General features: G+C 41.3%; 1 protein-coding gene across 6 annotated transcripts in view; it reads right to left on the reverse strand.

Moving 5' to 3' along the window:
* Nucleotides 1–25241, reverse strand: part of LOC147152976 (cyclin-dependent kinase 17-like) — a 42651-nt gene extending 17410 nt beyond the window's left edge. Inside the window, exons 1-4 of one of the 6 annotated variants that reach the window (XM_086054339.1) lie at nt 24871–25241; nt 17946–18106; nt 15150–15311; nt 2223–2356 (exon numbers count right to left, since the gene is read on the reverse strand). In XM_086054339.1, the coding sequence (XP_085910465.1) occupies nt 2223–2356; nt 15150–15311; nt 17946–18075 (426 nt within the window). In that variant the 5' untranslated portion in view covers nt 18076–18106; nt 24871–25241. Of the gene's footprint in view, nt 1–2222; nt 2357–2524; nt 2583–5895; nt 6692–15149; nt 15312–17945; nt 18107–24870 lie in introns of those variants that run through there. The other 5 variants (XM_086054419.1, XM_086054579.1, XM_086054651.1 and 2 more) reach the window with 5 other exon arrangements.
* Nucleotides 25242–25841: the final 600 nt, after the last annotated feature.

A 25841-nucleotide genomic window follows, 5' to 3' on the forward strand; every position in this document is an offset into this window, starting at 1 on the left:
AACGCTCATGCCCCTTTTACTCGCTGCTACTGAGTGAATAAAGATCCCCACGCGATGGTGCGTGCGCCCATACTCACAATGCAGAACAGCTCCAGTAGCTCCCTCATTGTCCTCCTTAAACGTGTCTTTCTATAATGCACTCACACACGCGCGCGTTGCCCCTTGCACATCTCGCTGCTGCCACATGACTGCACGCACACAGTGAGCGAGACCGCTGTGCCATCCACATGCTCAGCGAGAGAGAGGGGCGGGGGGTGGGGGGGGACAAAAAGAGGAGGCAAGGGAGGGAGCGAGTAGGAGGAGAGGAGAGAGGAATGGACAGATTCCTGAGAGGAGGAGGGCACATTGGGGGAAGGGGGAATGGAAGGGGCTAAGTGAGAGGGGACATTGTTTTTCTTCGTCTCTCGTTGCCATCTTGTCCTCCATCGCTCCTTATCCCTTGCATCAGCTGCTTCGCTCTGCCTTTCTCCTAACTGTTAGTTCACTAATCAGTCCCAGTTCCATAATTATTTTGTGCCCTGAACGTTTCTCCCTGTCACTCTGCACCCCTCCTCCTCCCGCTCTCTCTGGTAAACATGGTCTAAATTAGTCTTTTCCACTGTTCACAGCAGGCCAAGGCAGCAAGCAGCACGTGTGTCCAGAGGCATTTCCCACAATACTGCTGTGCTCATCACTCCCCAGCGTCTTTTCACAGACACACCGAGACGCACGGTCTGGCCACGCGACATGAGCACAACGGCACTTAAGCATGTCTACAGCTAACAGGTATACCCCCATATACAGCAGAGATGACTCAGCAGGATCTAGAAAAAAATCCTGCTCATTTTATTCTTACATACATGTCTGTATACAATACTTAATGCATATGCTAATGCACATTGCTCATATCTTGCTCCACTTGCACAGGCTTGACATTTTTACATACTCATCATAACATTTGCGCATACAGTAACCACCCAACCATCGGTAATGTGCTCATCTTTATTGTAATCGGTACATAGGTTTACATTCACCCCACCTAAAATATTCATTTTTTTCATTGCATGTGTGTGTTGCACAAACACAGTAAAGTTAACTGCTTAGGGCATCAGTGGCGGGCAGGATGGCAGATGGCGTTTATCTATTCCACTAGGTGATTCCACTTGGGGTTTGATGGCAATATGGGTTTTGGTACAGTCATTAAATAGTCTGTTTTATGTACGAACACAGTGGGGGTGCACATCTGTTTGGTAGTGAAACTCGTCCATCCCACAACCAAGATGTAATCCAGCGTGAAGGGGAAGCCCACCGCTGACTCAATGGAAGCAGCGGGAGCAGGTGAGCCATTGAAAATGAAGTCACATTTTTCATTTGCCAAGGTTTTCCTTAAAGAAAAACTCTCATTTTGACATTGTCTTAAAGGGGAAGTCAACCCAAACACATTTTTTTCAAGAATATGTTCTATGCACAACCACTAGATGAAACAAGGCATTCTGATAAATGTTGCGTTTGTGGTATAAGAGTTAATGCACACGACTTTAGCCATCTCTCGGGCGGCCATTTTGTCACTTTTGTCGACTGAAAATGACATCACAACTGCTAAGGGCTGAGGTGACGACCAATCACGGCTGACCTGTTTTTTGAAGTTGAGCCGTGATTGGTTGTTACCTGAGCCCAGAGCAGTTGTGATGTCATTTTCAGTTGACAGAAGTGACAAAATGGCCGACCCCTGAGATGGCTAAAAAGCGGCGTATTTTGCTGTTAACTCATATTCCACAAACACAATCTTAATTAGAATGCCGTGTTTCAACTAGTGGGCCTGCTGGGAACATATTCTTGAAAAAATTTGTTTGGGTTGATTTCCTTTAAAAAAAACATCTGAGAGGCGTATAATGACTACAGTATATTCACCTAATGACCTCTTATTAGTATGTGTAATTTTCACCCACTAATCACAAAATAATTGTTTTTTAAATCAATAATAAAGACTTAACAACCAGCTGCAGTTTTACAGACAACATTTAACATGAGATGGAAAGAGACGTACGTGCACTTTTGGCAGCCTGGTCACGTCAAAGCATTCGCTGTATTTTATAAATGCTCGTAGAACCAGGACGGCGTCCTGAAATCATTAACTCTATGCAAGCAGTTACATTGCACCACATAAGGCATTCCTCTTTGTGCACCTGAACACAGACGTGTGCCAGGTGCACTCAACGTTTATAACGCTGGACTTCCTGTACCTCATTAGAGATGCGTCGATGGTGGTTGTTCCTCATACGGACTCTTACAGGACTCTGGACCTCATCAGAAGATGTTCCGGAAGCCTGGTCGCTCTCGCCATCTGAGCCCATCTTCACATTCTCATGGACGATACCTGCAACAGGCAACGTGTAAAAGTTTGCACAGAAAGACAAATTGTCGTCCTAGCATAAGCTTTTTTTCTCATCAGAAAATGGAGTGCATCGCGGTCAGTGTTTTGGGTGCTAGCCAAGTGAGTATAAATTTCCATTGGTAAGATGAGGAGATCAGAGATCGATATTACCCTGAATGCAATGGGAGCTTTCTCATTTCTGCCTGCTTCCCCACACCCCCGACACCCCCGTCCTGAATCCATCTGATTAATGAATCACGCTGCAGCAGGCAGGGCTGCCTCCTCCGGAATGGAGTGTATTAGTAAATGTGTGTGTGTGTGTGTCAGGGAGGCGGCTCTCTCTTGAAGATCTGTGTTGTCCAAACCTCTACTGTTGCTGAGATGTGTAACAACATTCAGATGTACTCGAGTGCATGTCTGTTTGTGCTGCAGGAAGCAGCTTTGGCTGCTGAAAAGTCAAACGTTTAAGCTCACAGAAAACACGAAAGAATGTGCTTACCGCGTTTGAAACAATGCACTAGCAGGGACGAGAGCAGGCTATCAAATGTAAGGCCCGTGGGCCACAATTGTCCCGTCAAGCAATCCCATCTGGCCCATGGGGATACAACACATTCAAATTTGGCATTTTCATTTTTTTTTAAATAACTTATTAGGCCACAAAATTACTCATCCGGCACTTGAGATAAAATTGAGGTGAACTGAAATGCGGTTGACAGCCCTGGACTAGAGTGACAAAGAGGCGATAATGATGTCAGTGGCGACGTAAAGGGATGTGGAAGAGAAAATCATGTCTGCAACACATCAGCCATAAAACAGATTGAGGGAAAGACAGCTCAAGTGATTCGTTAGGGTTAGCTGTGGACTGGGATGATGTCTGAAGATTTTTTTTTTTTTTTGTCATTTCCGGCATGCGGTCATGTCAGGAATAGAAGTTCCATACATGTACATAAAGCCCTTAGTTAACGGTGTACTTTTAACAATGGATGTTTGAACACAAATATTGGAGCAACACATGTCGACAGATGATATAACAATGCTCACAGGAGTATCTTTTTTATCCTCTACAAATAACTGCTGACATAACTAGTGATTGACAAATGAATTGGTTTAAAGATGCAGTGCAAATTTGATACAATTTTCATTGCGCCAACCTTTATCTATCAACCAAGAACACCAACTAGAGGACTAGAAAATATCACAAGTGCTTCATGAAGCTTCATTTTCCCCATCACTAGATACTATGGCTTACTGACTTTAGTTGTGATGTCACCATGTAACGTATTATTATGCCGCCCCCAGGTGGCCAAGATGTGCACGCCAGAAGGTGCAGCAAAACATCCACTGAAATGTAGCAAAAAACAGTTTCATTCTTTAACTTACATTTATTTGTCATTACTGTCTGTTTTCTCGGACTACAATATCATAATGTTGTTTTTATTGTTTAAAAAAAAAATGGTGTGATCACGGAATGAATTAAACTCATGTCTCAAGGCACCACTGTTTGTAGGCAAAACAATTTACATTTTGCATTTGAAAAGTCTTTCATGAGTAAAAATGTGTGTGTTTGGACATAATTAAAGCACTGTTTCACCATTCTTCTTTCTATGGGACTTTTTTCCAAACTCATGTTCTACTTGGAGCTACAAATCGAGCAAAACTCCATTCACAAACGCGCCGTACAAAGTAAATTCTGTCATGGTCAGCTATTATTGTTTACAATCGATGTACTGCATTCTTCTTCCAATGGACTAAAAGCATGAAAGAGGATATGCTGACAGAATTGAATTTCTTCAGAAAGCTGAGCAGCCAGTATTAATATCAGGCATTAGCTCTCACCACCTCAGTGGTGAAACGTTAAACTCAAGTTAACTGACACCTGAGTGGGAGAGAAGACATTTATCCCGGATATCTACGCAATGACACACACACACACACATGAGCACGGACTCACTGGAGGGGCAAGCCCAGCGTACTTAGTAATAACATTACTTATGTGTTAAGGGCCTTTGTCGCGTATCCGGAAGTGTTGGCTTGTATTTGTGTAAATAGTCAAGCGATGTGGGTCAATGAGATAAGCCATCTTATGTGAAAGGAAAATTCCACCACTTGTGTCCCAAAACACAACGAGGGATCATGCAGTTCTCACTCCAGAAAACAGCCTCTGTAACTTGCTATTTCCATAGCAGAAGAACCTGCTGGCTGCCTGTGTGGGGCCTGGATGGCTTAGTGTGGGCTGTTGACATCCCACGATGGTCACATATGTGCGGGCTTCTTATGAAACCATCTGTATGTCAAAGAACTACATTTGCACTACTTTGTTTGAAAGCAGATGCTGCCGTGGTCTCGGCTACCAAAGTTGTGAAATTTTCTGTGGGTAAAATTCACTTCAAAAAGTACTTGAAAGAGTCTCTGGATTGGATTGCTCGAGGGTACCCTGGTAGAGTTTCAAGTCACTGACCACAGCCAAATCATTACCATCTGTTATCACCATACTTTGAACCAAATCATCCTTTTAAGATCCTCTGGCTCTGAAAGTGATTTTAAGCAAGGGACAGAATAGCCTCTAAATTTAGAGTGTGCAAGAATAGAGCTGCTGTAGTCATTGTGCTGACAACCAAATGTGTTTTTTAAATATTCAAAAGAAGAGCTTGAATAACTTGCGGTATAACCAGCTACGCTGTCCGGAAGTAGCCTACTGTACTGTGCATAGGAATAATATTTTGGAGTGGATTGATTTAAGTTAAACAATGGAAACAGGAGAAAGTGATCCATTACCACGCCTCATAAAATTACACAAATTTCATTACATTTAATTCATGAAATCACACGTACTGGTGAACAATTTGAAAAAAAAAAATCTGTTGAGTAAAATTTTATTCTGATTAAAACTAAAATAGGCATGCTCATTCCAAAACTGCAGTCATTTTTTTTTCCTAGCACGACAAGCTTTTTTCTAGTTTACCAGATAAGAAAAATTCCACTGATTGAATGTATTAACACTTGTCATTTATTAGGTTTGGATTAATCTACAGTTATGTGGCAACTTGTTCGTGCATTCACAATTGAGACGGTGCGGTGAGAGGTGTGTGCAGCTCCCAATAGGGCTGTACTATCAATATGTGCAAACGGAAATCAAGCATGGTAGGAATTAAGAGGATTAGTGCTGGCTTTTCCCTTAACCTTGTAACCATTTGGCAAACCGTATTTCATTTCATGCATTTTTTTTAAGCTTTCAAAGCTTGTAATTATTCCATCTTAGTGTTTTATTTACATACATACACTTTTATTTCATATTTTTGAAGAAAATGGGGATACTATAGCGCAAATACTTGACGTGATAGAGAAAAACTGAGATCAATTTTGGATTCCTCATGCAACCATTTGTGAAAAACTGCTGTCAGACCTAACTCAACAAAAAATTGAATACAACAAGGGTCCCAAATTTCAAATGATAAATTCCAAGAACTGTGGTCATCCAATCATCATCCTCCCATTGGAGGAGAGGAAATCAATAATAGAAGTGATGACACCATGACACTCACCAATACGGCTTCCCGGAGGACGGCATGAGTCAAGCACACGGAGCATGCGGAAGGGTGACATCCTCAATGGTTGCTCTCTCTCCCCCATTCTAAACTCCACAATCCTCGGGTCTCCCACCCGAGGACCACTTGCAGGACACCCTTTGGGGTTGCCTGACGCATCCATTGCTTTGTTTTCAAAAGTCCAAAATGAATGTCCGCCCAAAAGCGTCAGTCCAGATCCAGTGTCCAATCGTCCCCAAATTCCAATTTTCAGGCTGCTTCGTACTTCCAGGTGAGGTGAAGAGTAAAGAATGTTTTTGGGAGGGTGGGGTGACGGGGGGGTGGTGGTTAGATAAAGTGAGTGGTCCTCTCGCGATGCAACAACTCCCTCAGCTACTACTCCACTTTACTAGTTGCACCCGTAGACACTCCCTTTTATGCTTCCCTCCTTTTCCCTGCAGTCACACTCTGACTGCTGACTAAGGAAGGTCAAACAGTACAAGCAGGCAAAACGCTGCAGAGACAGTCCGAAAAAACATCAGCGGGACAAACATGACAGGTGATTTCGCCTCCATACTGCCAAGTCATCTTGAACGGAGACTTTCTTGTCTCTTAACTGTGTGGCCAGCTCTTCTCTTCACACCCAGGTGGCTTTATCGTTTGCACCATACCGATGTCCTGCTCTTCTTCCTCCCTCTCTGTCACGTTTCTCCGCCTCGTCCTCTTCTATTCATCGCAGCACTCTAGTCAGCCTCTCCCTCTTTCCACTCCCCTCGCTCGATGTCATCCTCTCGCCTCTGGCGCTCTATCGGTGCTTTCAGTGTTGTTAGTCGCCCAGCTCCCTCCCTTCACCTTGCCAATACCCTCCTCCCTCTCGAGTGATACCAATCTTTGTCTCTCTCTCTTTTTTCTATCTCAACCACTCTCCCTGCCTGCCTCCCATCAGTCTGGGTCCACAAACGGTGCTGTTCCCGTTCAGGGGGGAGCCAGCGGTATCACTTTTTCTGCGTGATCAGCCTCTTTATTGCAGCACCTCTGCATCATTGTTTTATTCATCTTCTCTTTGCATTGTCTTTGCGGTGCAAAAATTAAAACACTTTGGGGTGGCATCTTGGCCCCCATCTTTCCTCTGTTATCTTCTTTCCACTTTGATCGTTCTCTCCTAATCTTCCCCAATGGACCTGAAGCACAATCCATTATCAGTGGGCGTGCACCTACACACACCCAGCCCGACGTGTGCCACTGTGCATACAGATATTGTGTGACCCATAACAACGGTATATTGACAAATATAGCAAAGAATAGAAATAATGATCAAAGACAGGCACGTTGATATTAAGGATAACAGGAATACGACATATGAAGGGAGGATTAAGAGCCTGTTTTCAACATATAGTTGGACAGCGTGAGCAAGATAGGTAAGAATTGGTAGCAGAATTGGCTGGCCAAGATTTCAATTAACCAAAACTCAAGGACATACAGTATTGCTATACAGAGCTGGGAATTTTACGCAAAATTGAGCGTCCGTTATTCGTCATCCGTCTGCAGCGTGGGTACCCTTCCGTCGTCTCGCCACTCGCCTTTTTTTTAGGGGGTAGAAAAAATAGTAGCTGCCTATAGGCCGGTCCGCCACTGATTTTAAACGGGCTTCCGTCAGTGATTCTGACTGCAAACTTCAATAGCCATTGTCCATAACTACTACGGCTAATGTTGAGGCATGCCACATGAAAACAAACACACACAAGCCGTCCCCCCAAACACACACACTTTTTTTTATTTTATTTTTTTACAAGCAACACATACTGTAAACTAATAAGAGGAGAGGAGACAAAATAGAAAGTGAAGGCCGAGATACACCAATCCGACGTCGGACGTCGGTAAGCGTTGGGGTGTCTGATAGCGTCGTCTGATTGGTGTAACGAACACCTTCATAATATCCGACCTCGTCAGGAAGCGTCTGGTGGGCGTTTCAGCATGTTGAATCGGCGTCGCGAGTCATGACATTTGGTCACTCTGATTGGCTGTTAGCTAGCGAATCAGCGCACGGAGCACAAACTGACAAATGCGGATAAACAGTGAGCACGCCTTTGCTGCCTTAATCTTCTTACATGTACAAGAGCGAGGGTTGACAATGTAAGTATTTCACGACACTGTGTCAAGAATGTGAGGGTTTACTTCACGTGGGAGTTCATCGTGAGCGAAAAATATAGCTGAATGCATTGTTTACGTGCTTATAATCTGCGTCCGGCCAATAGCTTTCCGGTTGGCTTTTTCTAACCATGAGGAATCGTGACTACAGCTGCCAATGGTATGGACGGGTATTACATCTCACGCATGCGCAGAAGCTACTTTAATGGTCAGCGACTCAGCGTCGCTGTCTGTCGTTGCGCTGTCTTTTTCCAGCGTGACGTGCCGACAGTCGGCCCGGCGCCACGGGGGGTAAGCGTCGGTCACAGTTGGCCAACGTCGGATTGCTCTATCTAGGGCTAGGCCTTAAGAGTCACCAGTGCCGCAGCTCGGGGACGGGGGCAAGATTTACAATACATTTAAAACAATTTTTATGTTATGATTTTACATAATTATATTTTAAATCTCCCTGCCTTTCCTTGTTTAGAAAATGTTGTAAATGCCGCAAATTTAAAAGAAAGCACACTCACATTTACAATACAGTCATTTTAGTGCATGTATGACCGTGTACTATGGTCCATGAACGCACGATCCCTCAGTGAGTAACCTTGCAACAGAGTGAATGCGAATCTCAAGAATGAATCATGAACTGAATGACTAAGCACTGAATGGTTTGGTGAACAAATCTTGAAAGAATCATTTTAATGAATAGTCAAAAAGAACGCTAAGATAGTATAAGAACAGGAATCATTTTGGACAGGGCAGAACTTCTGCATCTGGCAGAAAGAATCCACGGTTATGTATTCTATCTTTTTGGCATCTATTAAATAGTTCAACTGGGAATATACTCTCTTCTGGTAGTTAATGTTAGCATAGGGAGTGTTCAAGATAAAAGGAGTTAAAAGGTTAAGAGTTTGCCGTGTAACTTTTCCCGAGTTAAAAGTCTGGAATAAATAATAAAGAAAAATAAATACTCAAGTAAAGTACAGGTACTTGAAAAATATACTTGAGTACAGTAACAAAGTATTCGCACTTCGCTATTTCCAACCAATAATAATGAAACATTTACAGTGTTATGACTGGCAATGATGTAGAGTTCTGCATCCTCGAGGCACAAACTGCTTAACAGTCAAGGACAACAAAATGGCCATTACGTTATCATCACCAAAAGTGCGACAGACACAAGTCAAAACTATTTTTGGTGCGGTATTAATCTAGTCACTATGGTCCTTTTTTTTTTTTTTACAGTATATCCCACTTTGGGTGAAAGGCAGGGTATACCCTGGACATACCCTTTGCACTCACATTCACACCTTTGGACAATTCCCAGTCTTCAATGACCTTAACATGCAGGTTTTTAGAAGGTGTGAAGAAATCTGAATGCAGAGAGTGCGAACTTCACACAGAAAGGTCAGAGCCAAAATTAAAAACCAGTTAGTACCTTTAACTGTGAAGCAGACATGCAGTCACATGCTCCACCAAGCCCATTACAACTTTCACCCACTGTATTGTTTTTCTATTTTAACAATAAATACCACAACCTGCCTCCAGACAAGGGAGTGATTTAAAAAAATTAATAAATCAAAGCGCATCTCATCCCAGAGGACACAAGCATGCTGAAAGTGGTTTACAGGGCTTGGGGGTGAATTTCGACTACGGTAATTACCTCTGCATCTGTGGAAACTTATTATTTAAATCACTGGGTCTTGAGGGTGTACTCTAAGCTATCAGTTCCATATGTGCTGGTCCCCGATGCCTCAAAGCCTTCCTATAGCTGTAAATGGATCTATTGCACAATATATGAGCCTCTTTGTTAAGTTACTTTTTAGAATATAGCTTCAACGGTTACTTCAAATTATGCATTTATATATCATATTACACTCTCTCAACGGGGACAAACTGTATTTAGTAATTGTTTTCACAACACAAAGAACCAAAGCGCACACACACACAGGCATGTAAGCAGAGATATCATAGTAAAAGGGACAAGCAAAAAGCAAGGGGATGGGAACGGTGCCTTGCTCAGTATCAACAGATAATAAAGTAATTAACATGACTTCCTCAATAGTCCTCTTGCAAGTTTCAGATCACTGTCCTACTGTCAGTCTTCAACAAACTCGGAATATTCCTTCTTAAAATGAATGGGCATTATTGTGAATCCACTTTTTAATCACACACTCAAAACAGTCAGGTCATCCCCTAACTGCTGACCTTCTTCCTACAATACAGGTAAAATATGGCGACACAGTTCACATTTTGTGACCGAATAATCTGCAGGTCTATTCAATCAAATCTGCATAATCGGTAAGATGTTTTTAAATATATCTTTCAAGATTTTTCTGTGGTGTAGCAGCTAATACTGTTCAAGCGCACAAGGTCAAGGTCTTGAACAATTAAGTTGTTATTAGATTAGTTGTAGTTTTGGCTAATTTAGTGAATACCCATGTGTTTACCAGTCAACAAATATATTTGCTTTATATGATGTTAAACAGTATTTATAGTAGTATCTTAAAGATTAACTGAAAATAGAAAATGCAAATGTTACTTTTTGTTGCCCATTGGCGTGTTTGTTTATTCATAATGGTACCGTTTTTGCTGTATTCATTATTAATGAGTTGCCATGTTTACATGGAAACTAAGTTCAAAACTTCATTTTTCATTGTGAAACATCGGGAAAAATTGATCTATATTCCTTCGCCAACTGTATGCCGACTGCAAGCATTTAACATGCATGTTGTCAGCAAGGAATCTAGATTTACACAAGCTTACAGAAAGCACTAATACAGTAGGGTTGAATGATCTGCACAATTCATTTCCTTGTCTCTGTTGTTTAACTATTAAATAATTAATTTCAAGCTAAAATGCTTCCCTTTGCAGAAAAACCCATCTGACTTTGATTGGGGTTCATTTTTGTATAACTCTGAGTAATCAGCATTGGAGAAAAGTGGTTATTACACCAGTTTATTACAGTATTTGCTGGCCTTAATAATAAAAGCACAAAAGAAAAGCTTACAAGACCATACATCAACAGACTTAATGCTATTGTTGTTAAATCCAGTTTGCAGTGAACGTTAGTGCAAGCAGCCGGATGTACCGGCCACTGCCGGGAGTGGTGGGAAATAAAGACATCAGTTAATGCAGTCTTAATGCAGTAAATCCTACCAAAGACAAGGTCACGATGTACACTGGGAGTGACGTGAGCGTTCCATTTTGCCCTATTCGGCTTTCATTTGGAAGTTAAATGGCATTTGAAGACGGAACGATACAAAAATGAAAGACATTCTGTGAAGGACAGGGAAAAAGCAAGAGAGCAGACACTGCATCACATTTGCATTAGGCAGGCAGTTTCAATATTATCCTTTTTTTCAGTGAAACAGAGATGAGGGTTAGCTAATTTGCAATGTAGGTACTTAAGATTCGGCTCAGTTACCAACAAATTAATCACAAACCCATTAAAGGCACTCTGGCTGCTAGCCAAAACTACAGTATGCATACAATAAAAGATATCCCTCCACAATGGGGCCACTTACATAGATGAAAAGTGTGTTTATATTAATACTCATATAGAGCATGTTAGCAAATGACTGAAGTAGTACTGACATCTTAGTGCAGCAGGAAAGTGAGATTGCATCATTGTGTAGCTCTTATAGGCTGGCGACGTGTTCTGACTGCCGAATGGCAAAGTGAGTCAGCAAGACCAACTGGTTAGCATACACATACAAGCATACACACATCTTGTCACAGTTTTAATAATAGAGTAGCATTAGTTCTGGCTACTGCATCATACGAACTCCTTGGCTATGCTGCCTCAGAGATTTTACAGAATGACGTCACCTGGTGCACAACTGCTGTGCACTCGCAGATCCCTCTGTTGACTTCTCAATTTGTGACCGGCTGGGAAAGTAACACACACCAAATTAGCTGCACGCTCTGTCTCGGATTCCGACATAAAGTCTGATCGAATATAGCGATTCAGGAATGACAAGTTATTACTTTTATGGAGCCTATCTCTGCAACTTTCTAGATTAAAAACAAAAATTACACATCGAATGTGCTTTTACTGGAAAATGTGTTTTAACTTTTAGGTTTAAATGTATTTGTGTTGTATTGACTAAAACAATCAAAGCAGTTGAGTAATTTTCATCCAATTTTATCAATAATGGTGAAGACATAACATGAATTTAATTTTGAAAATCAATTTAATTTAATGAGTATTTGGATTATTGGCAGTCGTTGTCATTAAAACAGTAATAATTGTTTCCAGGACAAAAAATAATTGTAAATAGTTTTTACAGTTTTAATGCCAAAATGTCTTTACCGTTATGTATCTTCCCAAATGAAATTTCATGATTTGCAATGTGTTTTTCGAATAAGCTTCCATATTCGGGTATAAACGATTTTTCTCCTATTGCTTGATATTAGTTTTCAATTAAAACTAAAGCAAATGCATCTTTGTGTCTTAAAGGGGAGGTCATCCCATATTTTTTTTTCTTTTCTTTTACCAACATTGCTTTGGCAAAATGTAAGTCAATATTATTAGCCGGGTTTACATGGATGCTTTGTCATTTCAATTGAAATCATTCTGATTGAATATGTCTGGTCAACCGTTTACATGTCAGATGATCTATTCTGATCTGGCGTTTATATGTGCCACTACATTTAATCAGAACAGCCATTTCACAGCTGCGTTACAGATCGATGTTAACATCACAGGATTTGTCAAGATGAAGGCCAGTTACCTAAATAGCAAAGTAGTTGTGAGTGATTTTACACTTTTATTAAAGCAACAGCTTTATAAAATCAAGTTTCAAGTAGTTAAAAATAAACTCTGCCGTTGCAAGACAAGCTCTGGTTGGAAGCCGCCATTTTCAAGTGCGTAAACGACATCATACGCAAGACACAGCATGTGCAGACAGGACGCAGACTGGCTATTCCAATTGAAGCATTTATACATGACGTCTGATCAGTTTGGCAAAAGAAATATACCAAACCTGTGAATCCGAATGAAAATCTATTTGGATTCGGTTTCATTCTTATCGGAATGCAAGCCTCCATGTAAACCTGGCTATTGTTTAATTTTCCTGTATAGTTGTTCAGATTACATTTATATTGGACAGCAATGACATTTGTGTACTTATCTCTTGATTGTCTCTACTAATATTGCTTAAATTTTAAATCAGCAATAACGTTTTGAAAATAGTACTTCAAGCATGGCTGTTTCAGCATGGTAGACATTTACACACCACGTGCTATTAATCAAATTATATAAAAACGACCCAGTCACTTCCAATTATTTCCTTACGGGAATCATTCCATTCAGTGGCATAATCTCTTCTTGCACAAGACTATCTTAGATAAATTGAACATAGTTGCAGTCAGTTTGCAGCTCACTTAGCCAAGGACTCAGGGGGCACCCGGAATACAGCTAATATGGCTCCACTGTGAACAGAACACTCTGAGACCACCGATGGCCTTCCATCCTCATCTGCACTCATCATCCCCCTTCATTATTGTTTTAAGTCATGTAAATTAGTTCTTCTCACCATCTCAAAATCCTCTTTTCCCTCCTTCGATTATGTCATCCACTGCTCGCATGTTTGACCTTCTGTCACAGTGCATTTATTTAGTGAGACCCACGAAAGCCATAAAAGAACAAACGACAGGTTCCATTACAAAATCCAGACTGACAGAGGGAGAAAAAAAGTGATTGTGTGAGCTATGAGCATGTGTTTGTGTATGTTGGATTAAGGTCATTACAGTTTTAGCTTTCCACATTCACAGTAAACACTGGATGACCAAGTATAGAGAGTGGATGTTTTATTCCGGCAAAACACCCACACTTCAAAAAAAAAAAAAAAAAAAACACACACAGAATCAGCAGACCACCTGGCAGTTACTGTAACTGCAACTAGAAACTTCAAACAATGTTGGAATTTGGAGACATTGCCACAGAACTAAATGAATTGAGGACCATAACGATGGCTAATACAGGCAAGATTATCACAGTAATCTCCAGATTCAATGAAAAAAAATGCAGCCAACAGCCAACAGGCTGACATTGGAGCAACGGGATTGTGTGCTATCGGAAGTGCTATAATTTCCTGGAGCTGCAATGACATGACTGCATTTACGTCACCTTATCTCTTGGCAGAAAAATTCAAATAGTGGTGCCTTGAGATGCAAGCGACCCAATGCGGGTTTTCGAGATATGATCTGTCATTCAGATGATGTTTTAATTGATTTGCAAGCAAAAACTTCAGATATGAATGCTCTATGGTGGCAGTAAACTCAGGTTACTGCACAACAAGCAGAGCTGGGCATTCCGCCTAGCCGACAGACCGGTCCATCTATCCGCCTATGACGGACGGCCATTTTGCCGGCGATAAACGATAAATGGGATTTTTTTTTTTTTTTTTAAGACGGATTCAAATTTAGCGGAAGTTGGTCCCAATTTGTAGTCGGAAACGCTAACGGAAGCCCGTTTAAAATCATAGACGGACTGACCCGTAGGCGGGTATTATTTTTTCCGGCCGTCTGTCTGTCTCATACTGCCCCCGGGTGGCCGAACCGTGCACACCAGAAGGAGCAGGACAATGTCCATTGAATTGAAGCACAAAAATGTGGCAAAAATGGTTTAATTTGTTTGTATTTTATATACTTATGGCTTTGCTGTATGAGGTTTTTTTTTCATAATGTACATTATCATAGAGTGTTATTTCTTAGGGGAGGCTGGAACAGTTTAATGTTATTTCATTCATTTCAATGGGTTACTAGCATGGTTACAAATTATATTTGAGAATGAGTGAGAGTTTTGAAAAATAATAGCTTGCTTGTTTCAAAAATAACACTTCATATACTGGATGGTGAGAAATAGCATTGATTTGACATATGTGTACAAGTGATCCAACAAATAGCAAGGCAATTTTTTATGTACAATGGCATTATGAGCTCTTGAATATATGCAACTTAGTTAGCAGCATGTTTGTTTCTCTTAACCAACTGAAGACAATACAGCCTAAATTGTATTATCGGTCGTGTAGTCACAATGTACTGTAAGATGCAATAAAAAAACATAATACCATTATGTGTGTTTGTGTGTCTGTGTGTGTGTGTGTGGGTGAGTGTGCGTGTGTGCACATGTGTACCCAGAGATCCAGTCCTATGGAGGCTTAGAAAGGCTCTGTCTCTTTCCAGCCCCCCACCCGGCTCTCTGCGCAGGGCAGTGCGGCCCAGATGACCGGCATAGTGACGCAGGAAGGAGGGAGCGCTGTGGGAGGCAGGATGCATGGCGCTCACCACCATCGGCTCTGAGGCACACCATTGCAGAGGAGCAGCCAGAGCGAAAGAGAAAAGGAAGAAAGAGAGAGCATGCAAGAAAAGGTGTCAAAAAGAAGCCACAAAAAGAAGACAAAGCGAAGGACAAAAGGAAAGGGAAGAGTTGTGAAAGAGGAGCACCACAAAAAGAAACAACATGGGGATGTGAAAAAGACAAAAAAGGAAAGGTACAAACAAGATCACACTGAGATTTTGGAGGAACACTTTGGAATAGTAAGTTGACTTGGGAGATAATAGCTATCTGGGATGCATATACCGTATTTTCCGGACTACAAGCCGCTACTTTTTTCCCAGGTTTTGAACCATGCGGTTTATATAAAGGTGCGGGCCGGCTATTCTGTGGATTTTTCTTCCACCGCTAGGGGCGAGCTAACCGGAATTACAATACAATACAATTGCCATTAACAGGATGTGACTGCAGGTGGAGGAGTTCAACAGGCGAGGGTGCTATGCACTAGGTTATGAATTAGGTGGTTTGCAGAAGTAGAGCAATGTGGAAGTTAACTGACAAACTGGAGTGACAGCGGGCAGTGAGATGAAGATAAGTAATTTATTTTCTCTTGGTTCTGTTCCTTTTTAATCAGCAAAGTTGTTGCCATGTAAAAAGGCACTGTTAGGGAAGAATCTGTTCAGGTCCATAAATGTACATTTACAGTTCAAAATTGTTCTGTAAATACAGTAAACATAAAATTTTTCAACATAGATAGGTGCAGTTTATAAAAAGGTGCGACTTGTGGTTTTTTTTCATTATTTTGGTGTTTAAATAGAGTGGGTGCGGCGTATAGTCCGGAAAATACGGGAGCTGTAAGATTAATATACAGTAAAAGGATTGAAACTAAGAAAGATTCAAAGAAAAACAGAGTGAAAAGGGAAACACGCACATCAAAAAATTAGCAGGACTAAGCCCAAGAGGCATCAGAGGTAGAACTAAAAAATTTATAGGATGACTAGAATAGCTACTGTAAGATACACTGAGATGTAAAATTACTCAAACTTATGTGGGGGGAAATATAATATATGTCTGTACAATTTCCATCATGATGATTAAAAATCATAGTGTGTGTGCACAAGACCACATGACACATCTCCTGTTTTTTTTTTTAATAATCCCTCATTTCTTCCACCACTGTACTTTCAGGCTTATCATTTAGCCTGAAATCCACAGAATTCTTTCACAGCCCCCATTCAGCAGCCCAAATCTCCTCCAGGAAAAAGGTGTGAGATCAAGGCCAGCAAAAGCCTCCATGTTGCCTCTGATTAGCACTTTGAGTAAGGGAGGAATGCTTCACCATTTTTTCACTTAGCCGGATGAAGTGAAATATGTGTGCAAGGGTGGGGGGAGGGGGCTTGGAGGAAGAAAGATGGTACGTAAAAGATGCAATACACTAGTCAAAGTTTAATGCCCTCCATTATCTACGTCATTTCCTTTCTGCTCATTGTTACAATTTCTACGTGCAAATTACTGAAAATAACACAGAGATGAATGGGGATGATAAATTAATGTGGTGACGGTGAAGTTATAATGCTCTATCAATATTCACCAAGTTGTGGAAAAAAAAGAACAATAGCCGAGAATTAACAAATTGGAGCAGAAGGACTATAAATGAACACTCAAGCTTTAATCCTTGTTTTCTCACTTTCTCAGGGTGTGAGAAAGGAGAAAGAGAAACATTTCTTCACTCTGACCTGGTTTATGTTTGGAGCCAGAATATGGATGAACACACTCACATACAAGCAAACACACGTCAGGTGAGGCTATTGGCCTGATGCAAGTGCAGTCCTTCGAAATGCCCAGCAGATGGCAACACTAAGCACCTCAATGACTTTCCTTGCTTAAAATTTGAAGAGCACAATTTGAGTGAATGAATAAAAGATTCGTTCTGATTGCTCTAGTAGTTGGCAGTGGTACACCAGTACAGTAAATTAAAAATCCTCAAAATGTCACATCATTATGGAATAACGGCAGAGACATTTAAATTACATAAATATTCCCAAAAATCAATGTAAGTCTATACATAATTTTTTGTTCTTTATTGTTAAATATTGTTGTAGAATATCATTATGTTTTGCACAAGCTGTATTTAGTAATTTAAAAGAGATGTTGCTGACAAACGCTGTCTATCCACAATTGGTGTGTGAAGCAAGTGCGAATTTAAAAAAACATTTGCAGAATATCGTCAAATTATTGTTATCGAGTTTTTTTAAAAAATCGCCCACTCCTAGTGTCTAACAATATGGAAGGAAGAAAAGAAAGAAAGAAAGGGCCTATTTCCACCAGGGGCAGTTCAAATCTATTGCTTCATAACTGTCAAATTGTGTGAAAGTTTTGCACTCAACTGTAACACAATTTGTCATCCGACCATTGAGGTCTCACCTGCAGTGTGCCTACTGCAGTTTGTTGAGTGGACTCAAAAACACAAATTTTATTCTTCTTGTCATAAGAGAAAATGTGCCGAGAAGAAAGAAAGCAAAATGCACTATTTACAAAGCTCACACAACATTGCCATCTCATCTACACATCCCATGATAGAAACTTTCAACAACCCCGACTTGGTGTGCAGTCTGAACCTTGGCGAGCTGTGTGTGTGTGTGTGTGTGTGTCTCACCATTATCCCTGGCTGTTGATGGCTCATCCAAAGCAATCTGCTCTGCCAGTTCAGACAGGGAGTCATCAACGGGTCGAGCACTGCGTAAAGACATGGACAGCCTCCGTTTGATGATCTTCATTCGGTCCATGTTGTCATGTGCAACACCAGCACCAAGAGGCCTGAGCAGGAAAGAAAATCATCATCATCATTATCATCATCATCATCATCTTCTTCATGCCATGGTCATGCCTGCTGTGCTCATTAAGATATGTGAATACAGCCATTCGTCTTCATTGTACAGAGAATATACTGCAGTGCGACCTCTGCATTTTCATTTGGTCATTTGGGCTCTGGATAATTGTGTTTGCTTGTTCAGCACGAGTTCTCATTGTTATGTATCCCAAGTGCAAACATTGCAGGAGCGCGACAAACCAATAGGGACAAAAATAACAGAGAAAGACCGCAACAAATGAAATTGCCTTTTTCTGGAAGGCCGATGAGTGACACTTGCACCTCAATTTGCAAAGCACCTAAGATGACATGATTGGAAAAAAAAGTTAACTCTCGCCAACCTTCCCATTTCTCACAAAGTTACATAAAGGCTTGGGAAATCTTGCAAATTTTGTATGTGTCCACTTCTAACAAAGCGAACATTGTTGAAAAGTAACAGTAAAAAGTAGACGGTGGCAACTGATGTAATACAGTAGTGATTGAAGCATGACTGTAATGTTCTTAAAGGAAGTCAACCCAAACATACTTTTGTTCTATGCAAGCCCACTAGTTGAAACAAGGCATTCTGACAAATATTGTGTTTGTGGAATAAGAGTTAATCCACACGTTTATAGCCATCTCTGGGGGCAGCTATTTTATCACTTCTGTTGACTGAAAATGGCATCACAACTGCTCAGGGCTCAAGTAACGACCAATCACAGCTGACCTGTTTTCTGACGCTGAGCCGGGATTGGTCGTTACCCGAGCCCTGAGCAGTTGTGATGTCATTTTCCGTTGACAGAAGTGACAAAATGGCCGCCCCTGAGATGGTTACAAATGGGTGGATTTTGCTGCTTAACTCATATTCCACAAATGCAATATTAATCAGAATGCCGTGTTTCAACTAGTGGGCCTGCTGAGAACATATTCTTGAAAAAAATGCGTTTGGGTTGATTTCCTCTTTAAGGCATTACGTCTGACATGGAAGATTTACTTTGGTTCCTGTTTGTGCGAACAGGCTGGAGCAAAGCACAGTACACACAATTTCAGCATGTAGATATGTTAACACACAACATGATTGTTAAGATCAATAACAAACGCTGTAGTCCTGTTTGGACAGAATCTGACGCGCAGATATATTGTTGTCCCCTTGTCACATACATGATTGTTTTGATATCATGCCATCGTCACATTCTACTGTAGTATCTGTGACTTGTGAGTGCGTATGACTTTAAAGAACATGGCTTTGCCTGGTGAGTGACGTGGGCGTCAGCGAATGAGAGTGTAGGCTGGCTGTTAGCGGGCTAACCCATTAGCCAGTCTGCGAGTTGAATTACTCGACATAAGTTGTGGCCATTGGTAGCTTGTTTGTTTTTTTTCCATTTGTTCAATAAAGCGATTAAGGGAGTGGCGGCTGTTTTTGACAATTTGGGGGGGCGCTACAATACGTTCTAACTAGTGATTGTAGTCATTATTAAATTAGCTAACAAAGATATGTTACTTTATCTTCTTTGTGATGTGTGAAATGATCAAAAACATCAAACAATTTCTGTCTTTTATGCATTCTTTGCTCATTGCTGCTATTGCGCGGACTTTTTATTTTTATTGTATGCGACTGCAGTAATATATTAATACATGTGGGAAAATGATCCCAGCGAAGCTTTGAGGTAGAGGTTTTTATAATAAGCCTTTATACACACAGACACAATAATAGAAATGCAGAAAACGTAAAATTGTGTGTACGTTTTTTTACGAGGTCGGTGATGTGGGTAGACCATTTTTAAGTGTCTGGGGATTCTGGTGTGCAAGGCTGTGTAAGATCGTCCGGAGGGAAATAAACAATTCATATTTGTATGGGTGTCTGTGTGCGTGAGTTCGCTTTTGAGTGCTAGTTCCCCGTACTTTGCGTCACTGGCCTGGAGCTAGAGGCCGCTGCAGCAGATTATTTTTGTATCCATCCACTTCCTGCTTTTTCTATCTCATCCATAAGTGCTCGGCAGCTAACATGCACGTACACGCAGACACACACATAACGGAACACACACGTACAAGCACACATTGCCTTTCTCTTTGGGTTCGACCTCAGAGGATGGAACAAAAGCTATTCATTCGTTCAGGCTCTCAGTCTGTCAGGCCTATTAGAGTCACCCAATGCTTAGCTGTGAGGGAATTCAAACCCTGTGGGCCGCAATCCTGACAATTGCCGTTTCCCACAAGAAGGTGCTCTCAGCTAACAATCAATTTTAGCCCAGTTGTGTATAATTGGCACCTCGAAAGAAAGGGTTGGAAAAGAGCAAAAGCCAACAAGATAACATTATTTCATTTCGCCCAAGGATTAACCAGGATCCCTCCCCCCTCATTTGCATGTTTTGGCAGACTATACTGTTCAGACAAGGAGATTAGGCTCTCCTCATGCAACCATGTCATCATCCCTCAGGAATAGACATGTTAGATCTTTGGAAAGCAGCTGGCACACAATAATGGCGTAATTATTCACTGACAGTCTTCATCATTACTGTGGTGAATTAGCATCAACACAAATGGAAAAAGTAATCTAATTACACTGCACTCCTCTGAGGATTAATACACTATTACTGTACATATAGCTGACATTTTCAGTTCTATTTCTAAGTAGAACTTAGTTTTCAGTAAGTTCAAAGAATAAGTGTCTCATCAAAAGGGCATAAAGTATTTTAAAATGTAGAATGCTTGAAATGACTATTCATATAGAAGTACAGTATGCTTACTTTCAGTTGACTATACATGAAATCCTGCATCATACCATTTTGTAGATCAGTCAAAAGGAATGATTGTTTTCATAAATAAGATGTATCCGATGGATGAAGTCAGTGAATAGAGCAGCACAGGCTCTTCCGTGCGTATGGAAAAGACATGTGTCTTCAGGCTGCAGCATGTACAGGCCACAAACACCAGACACCCGGAAAACCACTCTCCTGTAACTCCCACTAAACGGCCGAGGGGGTTGGTATGGGCGGATGGCCACTCCAGATGATGGAGTCTTAAACACGCACAGTTTTAACACTCTGCTTGCACTGTAACTTGTTGGGGAATACATATGTGCGACACAGATGGAACAATAAAACAGAGGAGAGCAAAGGTTTGTAGGTCAATTGACCCCAAGGTGAAATAAAATCATCAACAACATTTCCGTGTATTGTTTAGTCATCGCTGTTAATTGCTCTGAGCATGTGTGTCACTGAACGTGCAGGTGGGTGCTTGCAGGGTTATGGTAGGACAGAGGTGAGGTGAAGTAGCACATGCCCGAGGAGGGCAGGGGACAAACGCAGCCTGATTTATTCAGGACACACACCATTTGGGTTGCTAGGTTACAGGCCTATACTGAAACCACAGTTTTTCTCTCTGAAGTGAAAAGAAAAAAAAAAGAAGAAGTATCGCCACATCACCAACTACATCACCCTTCTTGCTACATACACACAATCAGATAGATAGATGAATGTTGCAAAGAATGATCCATCTGCATCTGGTGGCATGATCCATCTGGATCTGGTGGCATCTTTTCAGCCAAATAACACAAATCCTGCATTTAAAAAAAGAACAAATAAACAAAAAAACTAATTAAATCACACTGTCATCTAGGGCAGTGTTTCCCAACCTTTATTGAGTCAAGGCACACATTTCACATCGGAAAGAAATCTCACGGAACAGCACTTATTATGCATCTAGTAGAGTATTTGATTGTTTTGCCTGTTACTATACGTGGTCGGCATTGTTAATGATCAAAAACCTTTTTTATTCAAAAATATATATTTTTGGGTCAAAATAATTGACATTGGGTAACTTCCCACAGCACATCTGATGATCTCTCACGGCACACTGGTTGAGAATCACCGGTCTATGGGAGACATGATTGCTTGATAGAGTTGTCAGGCAAAGTGCATGAAAACTGTTTGCTTCTTAAGGACACAAATAAAAGCAACACCAACAGATAAAAAGAAATCTGTCTTTGTTACTTTTTAAGAGGTTGTGTGGGTTCAGAAGTAAACCTACTGAAGTGGTGAAATCATAACTAAAAAGAAACACCGTAAAAAATGTGCTTTCCCGTGTCACACAGCTTTAAATTGCTGTTTTAAAAAAATTATGCTAGTCATGTTGCAACTTGATGATGATGCCATCAAGTAAGTGTCTTGGCATCTTGGTACTTTCTGAAAAGAATGACTTCTGTCATTTTTTTCTTTTTTCTTTGTCAGAAAACAAAAGTGCTACCCAGTAATGTCTGGTTTGATTTTATTTATTAATAATTTCATTTCGGGGTACAAATAAATTATCTGTTTCACGAAGGATGTACAATAGCTGATTTTAGCAGAGGTGGCAAGCATCAATACCCAACATTCCCCACTACTGTAATACCGTGCAATACTCAACATTCCCCACTACTGTTAGCCTAGTTTTATTTTTATCCAATGCTGTTCCTTACATTTGACTACAGCACTGCAGCACCGTCACTTACTTAGAGTATTTTTCCTCTGTACTATGTACAGGCTAAAATGAGTGTTCCTCCTACTTTTTATGTAGATGCATGCTGGTGTGTATATACATGTGTATATACACATGTTACTGCGTATATTTACATAGGTTTGATCCTGAATGTTTGCCGTTAATGTTATACATTAATGCTACATTATGCCGCCGCCCCTGTGTGACCTATATCTTTGCTGCTGTAACACTGAAAATGTCCCCACTGTGGGATCAATAAAGGCCTTCTTATCTTATCATGAGGAGCCAAGGCAAAACATATTGTTGGTCAAAATATGACTTAGGCCATTATTTGAAGAAGGTGATGATCTGCAACTATTGATGATTTTTTAGGTGTCATGCAGACCAATACATTAGTATTGAACTGTCTTTGGTCAGAACAATTATGTTTTTGGGCTTGCCAAAAGTTATTTGGAAAGACTCAGCATCACAGTAAAGTAAATATTATGCTCTTAAAAATGCATTTTTACATTTATATTTATATTAAGGGGGCTGCTGTGGCTCAGGAGGTAGAGCAGGTCGTCCAGTAACCGAATTGTTGGCTGTTCAATTTCCGCTCTGTCCGAGTCATGAGTCGTAGTGTCCTTGGGAAGGACACTTCACCCACCATGCCTCCAGTGCCACTCACACTGGTGTATGGCTGGGTGTGAATGCTTAGTGGTGGGCGGAGGGGCCATAGGCACATGCTGGCTTCAGTCAGCCTGCCCCAGGGCAGCTGTGACTATAGTTAACCACCACAAATTTACTCTGCAACTAGCTACAGTTTCAGCCTCCATTGAAGAAAAACTAAATGTGTGTGAATTATAAATGTGTCATTGTACTGGTGTCAGTGGTATGCGTGTGCAAATTAGGGACAGTCCGATCGGGCGGGTCGATTATCGGCGCCAATATTTGAAGTTTTGACGAACATCGGCATCAGCCTTTTTTAAAAATCAGATGGCCGATAATAAATCAGTTTAAAACTGTGTTGAAATCAAAACAAAGATATGGGAACATTTAACTTTTCTGTCATTTTGAAATTTTGGAGGACTTCATTTTCTGTAGAAAAACTATATGGAGCTATTTTTTAAGTTTTCATTTAACTTTTTAAGACATGCTGACGACCCTATGTACTCCCTGAGCTTTATGTATATCGTCAAAAATAATAATTTTTAAAAACACGTTTCAACAAAGTTGAGAATTTTAAGGTTTTTTTTTGTTTTTTTACATTTTGATGCCAATATTTTCCTTTTTACTGAAAATTAATATTGGCTCCAAATCGGCCTCCTTGACTATGAATAATCGGTATCGGCCCTGAAAAAAAAGCAGATACGTCTATCTCTAGGGCAAATGTTAGGCCACTTATAAGACTTCAAAGTTACAGTATTCTGCTACATTTTCACTGATATGGTGATTTTGATGAGGACACCAACCTCACTTCCCAGTGATCCTAAAGCAAAACATATGAATGCGGGATCAACCAATTCAATTAGAAGCAAGCTAAACTGTACAATTAACCTGCACTCTACTAACAAGTTCAATCATGCCGCACTACGAAAAGGGCAATGTATTGACAGAAACACCGCACGTTGAGATTTATCTAAATAATTAATCAAGCACAGAGAGAGTCCGCCGATCCGCCGAAAAAGAAAAGCCATGCCTTTTGCTGCATTCACCCGCGTTTAACTCGCATGTTTCCCCTCATTTGTGGATATGAGCCTCCACTGTCACGACAACATCCCGTGAAAGTCGATATGACCGCGACTAACAGCAATCATTTCGTGGGACCCAATGTGCTGTTTGCTCACGACTGACCAAGCTTGACAAGAGATTCCTCGTCCACATTCCGGGCCCTGTGCTTCCGGCTGGTTCCTCTATCTCCCCGTGCTTTCCTGACGCAACTGTCCGGAAAAGGGTGAACCGAACAGGGCATAGTTAAAGTTACCCAGCCCCGGCTGGCTGCAAGTTTCCCCGAATGCAGTTTAGATGTAGCACAACATCTCAAACTCGTTATGACTGGGCTCTGAAACGTGGGCATACGTAATAACACTGTATTGTCACTTCAGTGCAGAGAGGTTTCGAACAAGAGTCCCACATAGGTGCGCTGTTGTGTACTAAAACATCTACCTGTAATGACAGGTGATACGTTCAGGTATTCGCGTTCAAGTTGCTCTATCGTTAGCACGATCAAAACAATGGGTGGAGATCTAACAGAAACTAAAATATGACCGCAACTGACCTGGTCGTGCTTCTGCTGTGGGAGACTATTGTTCCCCTCGTGTACGGTAATCCACGCAGGAGCACGCTCGGCAGGATCCACTGCGACAAGTACTGCAACTACTTTGCAGCAAAACGCAGCACGCAGCCCATGGGCCGTCGGTAAAGTCTTGTTGCCGGAGCTCTACGCTGCGTCCCGCCGCCTGAGAGGTTGCATGGTCGGCCAGCTGTGATGCATAATTGCTCCTGACTTGGGCTCACAAGCAGAGCCGTCCCGGTCGGTGATGATCAGCCATATAGCTGCTGCTGCTGCTGCTGCTGCTGCTGCTGCTGCTGCTGCTACTGGTGCTGCTCTGCTGCTGCTGATGATGATGTGTGTGTGTTGTGTGCGCGTGTCCACCACAAGTGGAGGCGGCCGGTGGCGTCATCCCGGAAAACACCACAAAGTGTGTGGGGGTGTGCGTGTGTGTGTGTGTGTGCGGGTGTGGGGGTGTGTGTGTGTGTGTGTGTGTGTTACCCCCACCTCAACTCTGAACGAGAGAAGGGGGTTATGATAAAAGCATTCCAGGGGGTAGGGCGTGGGGGTGTCATATGGGAAATTAGCCATTACCCAAGCCCCAGTTCTGTTTTAATATGCACATCAAACAATATATCTGAAATAATGCATGCAGATATATGCAAATGAAACCATATTATTCATCGCTTCGTTAGGGGTATGAAAATGAGGGCAAACATTTCTAACCTATACCCGTCACTTAGAAATTGGCATTGGGCTGTTGAACAAAGCTGTAAAATTCCATTTTCTATTTTCCATGTCAGTTAGGAATTTATTTATGTTTTTGTTTTGTGTCATGTCTTTGAGTCATGGGCCCTTGAGTGTGACATTTCAATATGTTGCACACATATTGTTGATAATAAAAAATATACCTAAACCTCAAACCATAAAATGCTCGTCCATTAAACCTGAAACCAAGTCGTTCATTAGGCAAATAT

Source organism: Filicampus tigris, chromosome 1 (assembly GCF_054856515.1).
Source record: "Filicampus tigris isolate MCC_2025a chromosome 1, RoL_Ftig_1.0, whole genome shotgun sequence".
In the NCBI taxonomy this organism is placed as follows: Eukaryota; Metazoa; Chordata; class Actinopteri; order Syngnathiformes; family Syngnathidae; genus Filicampus; species Filicampus tigris.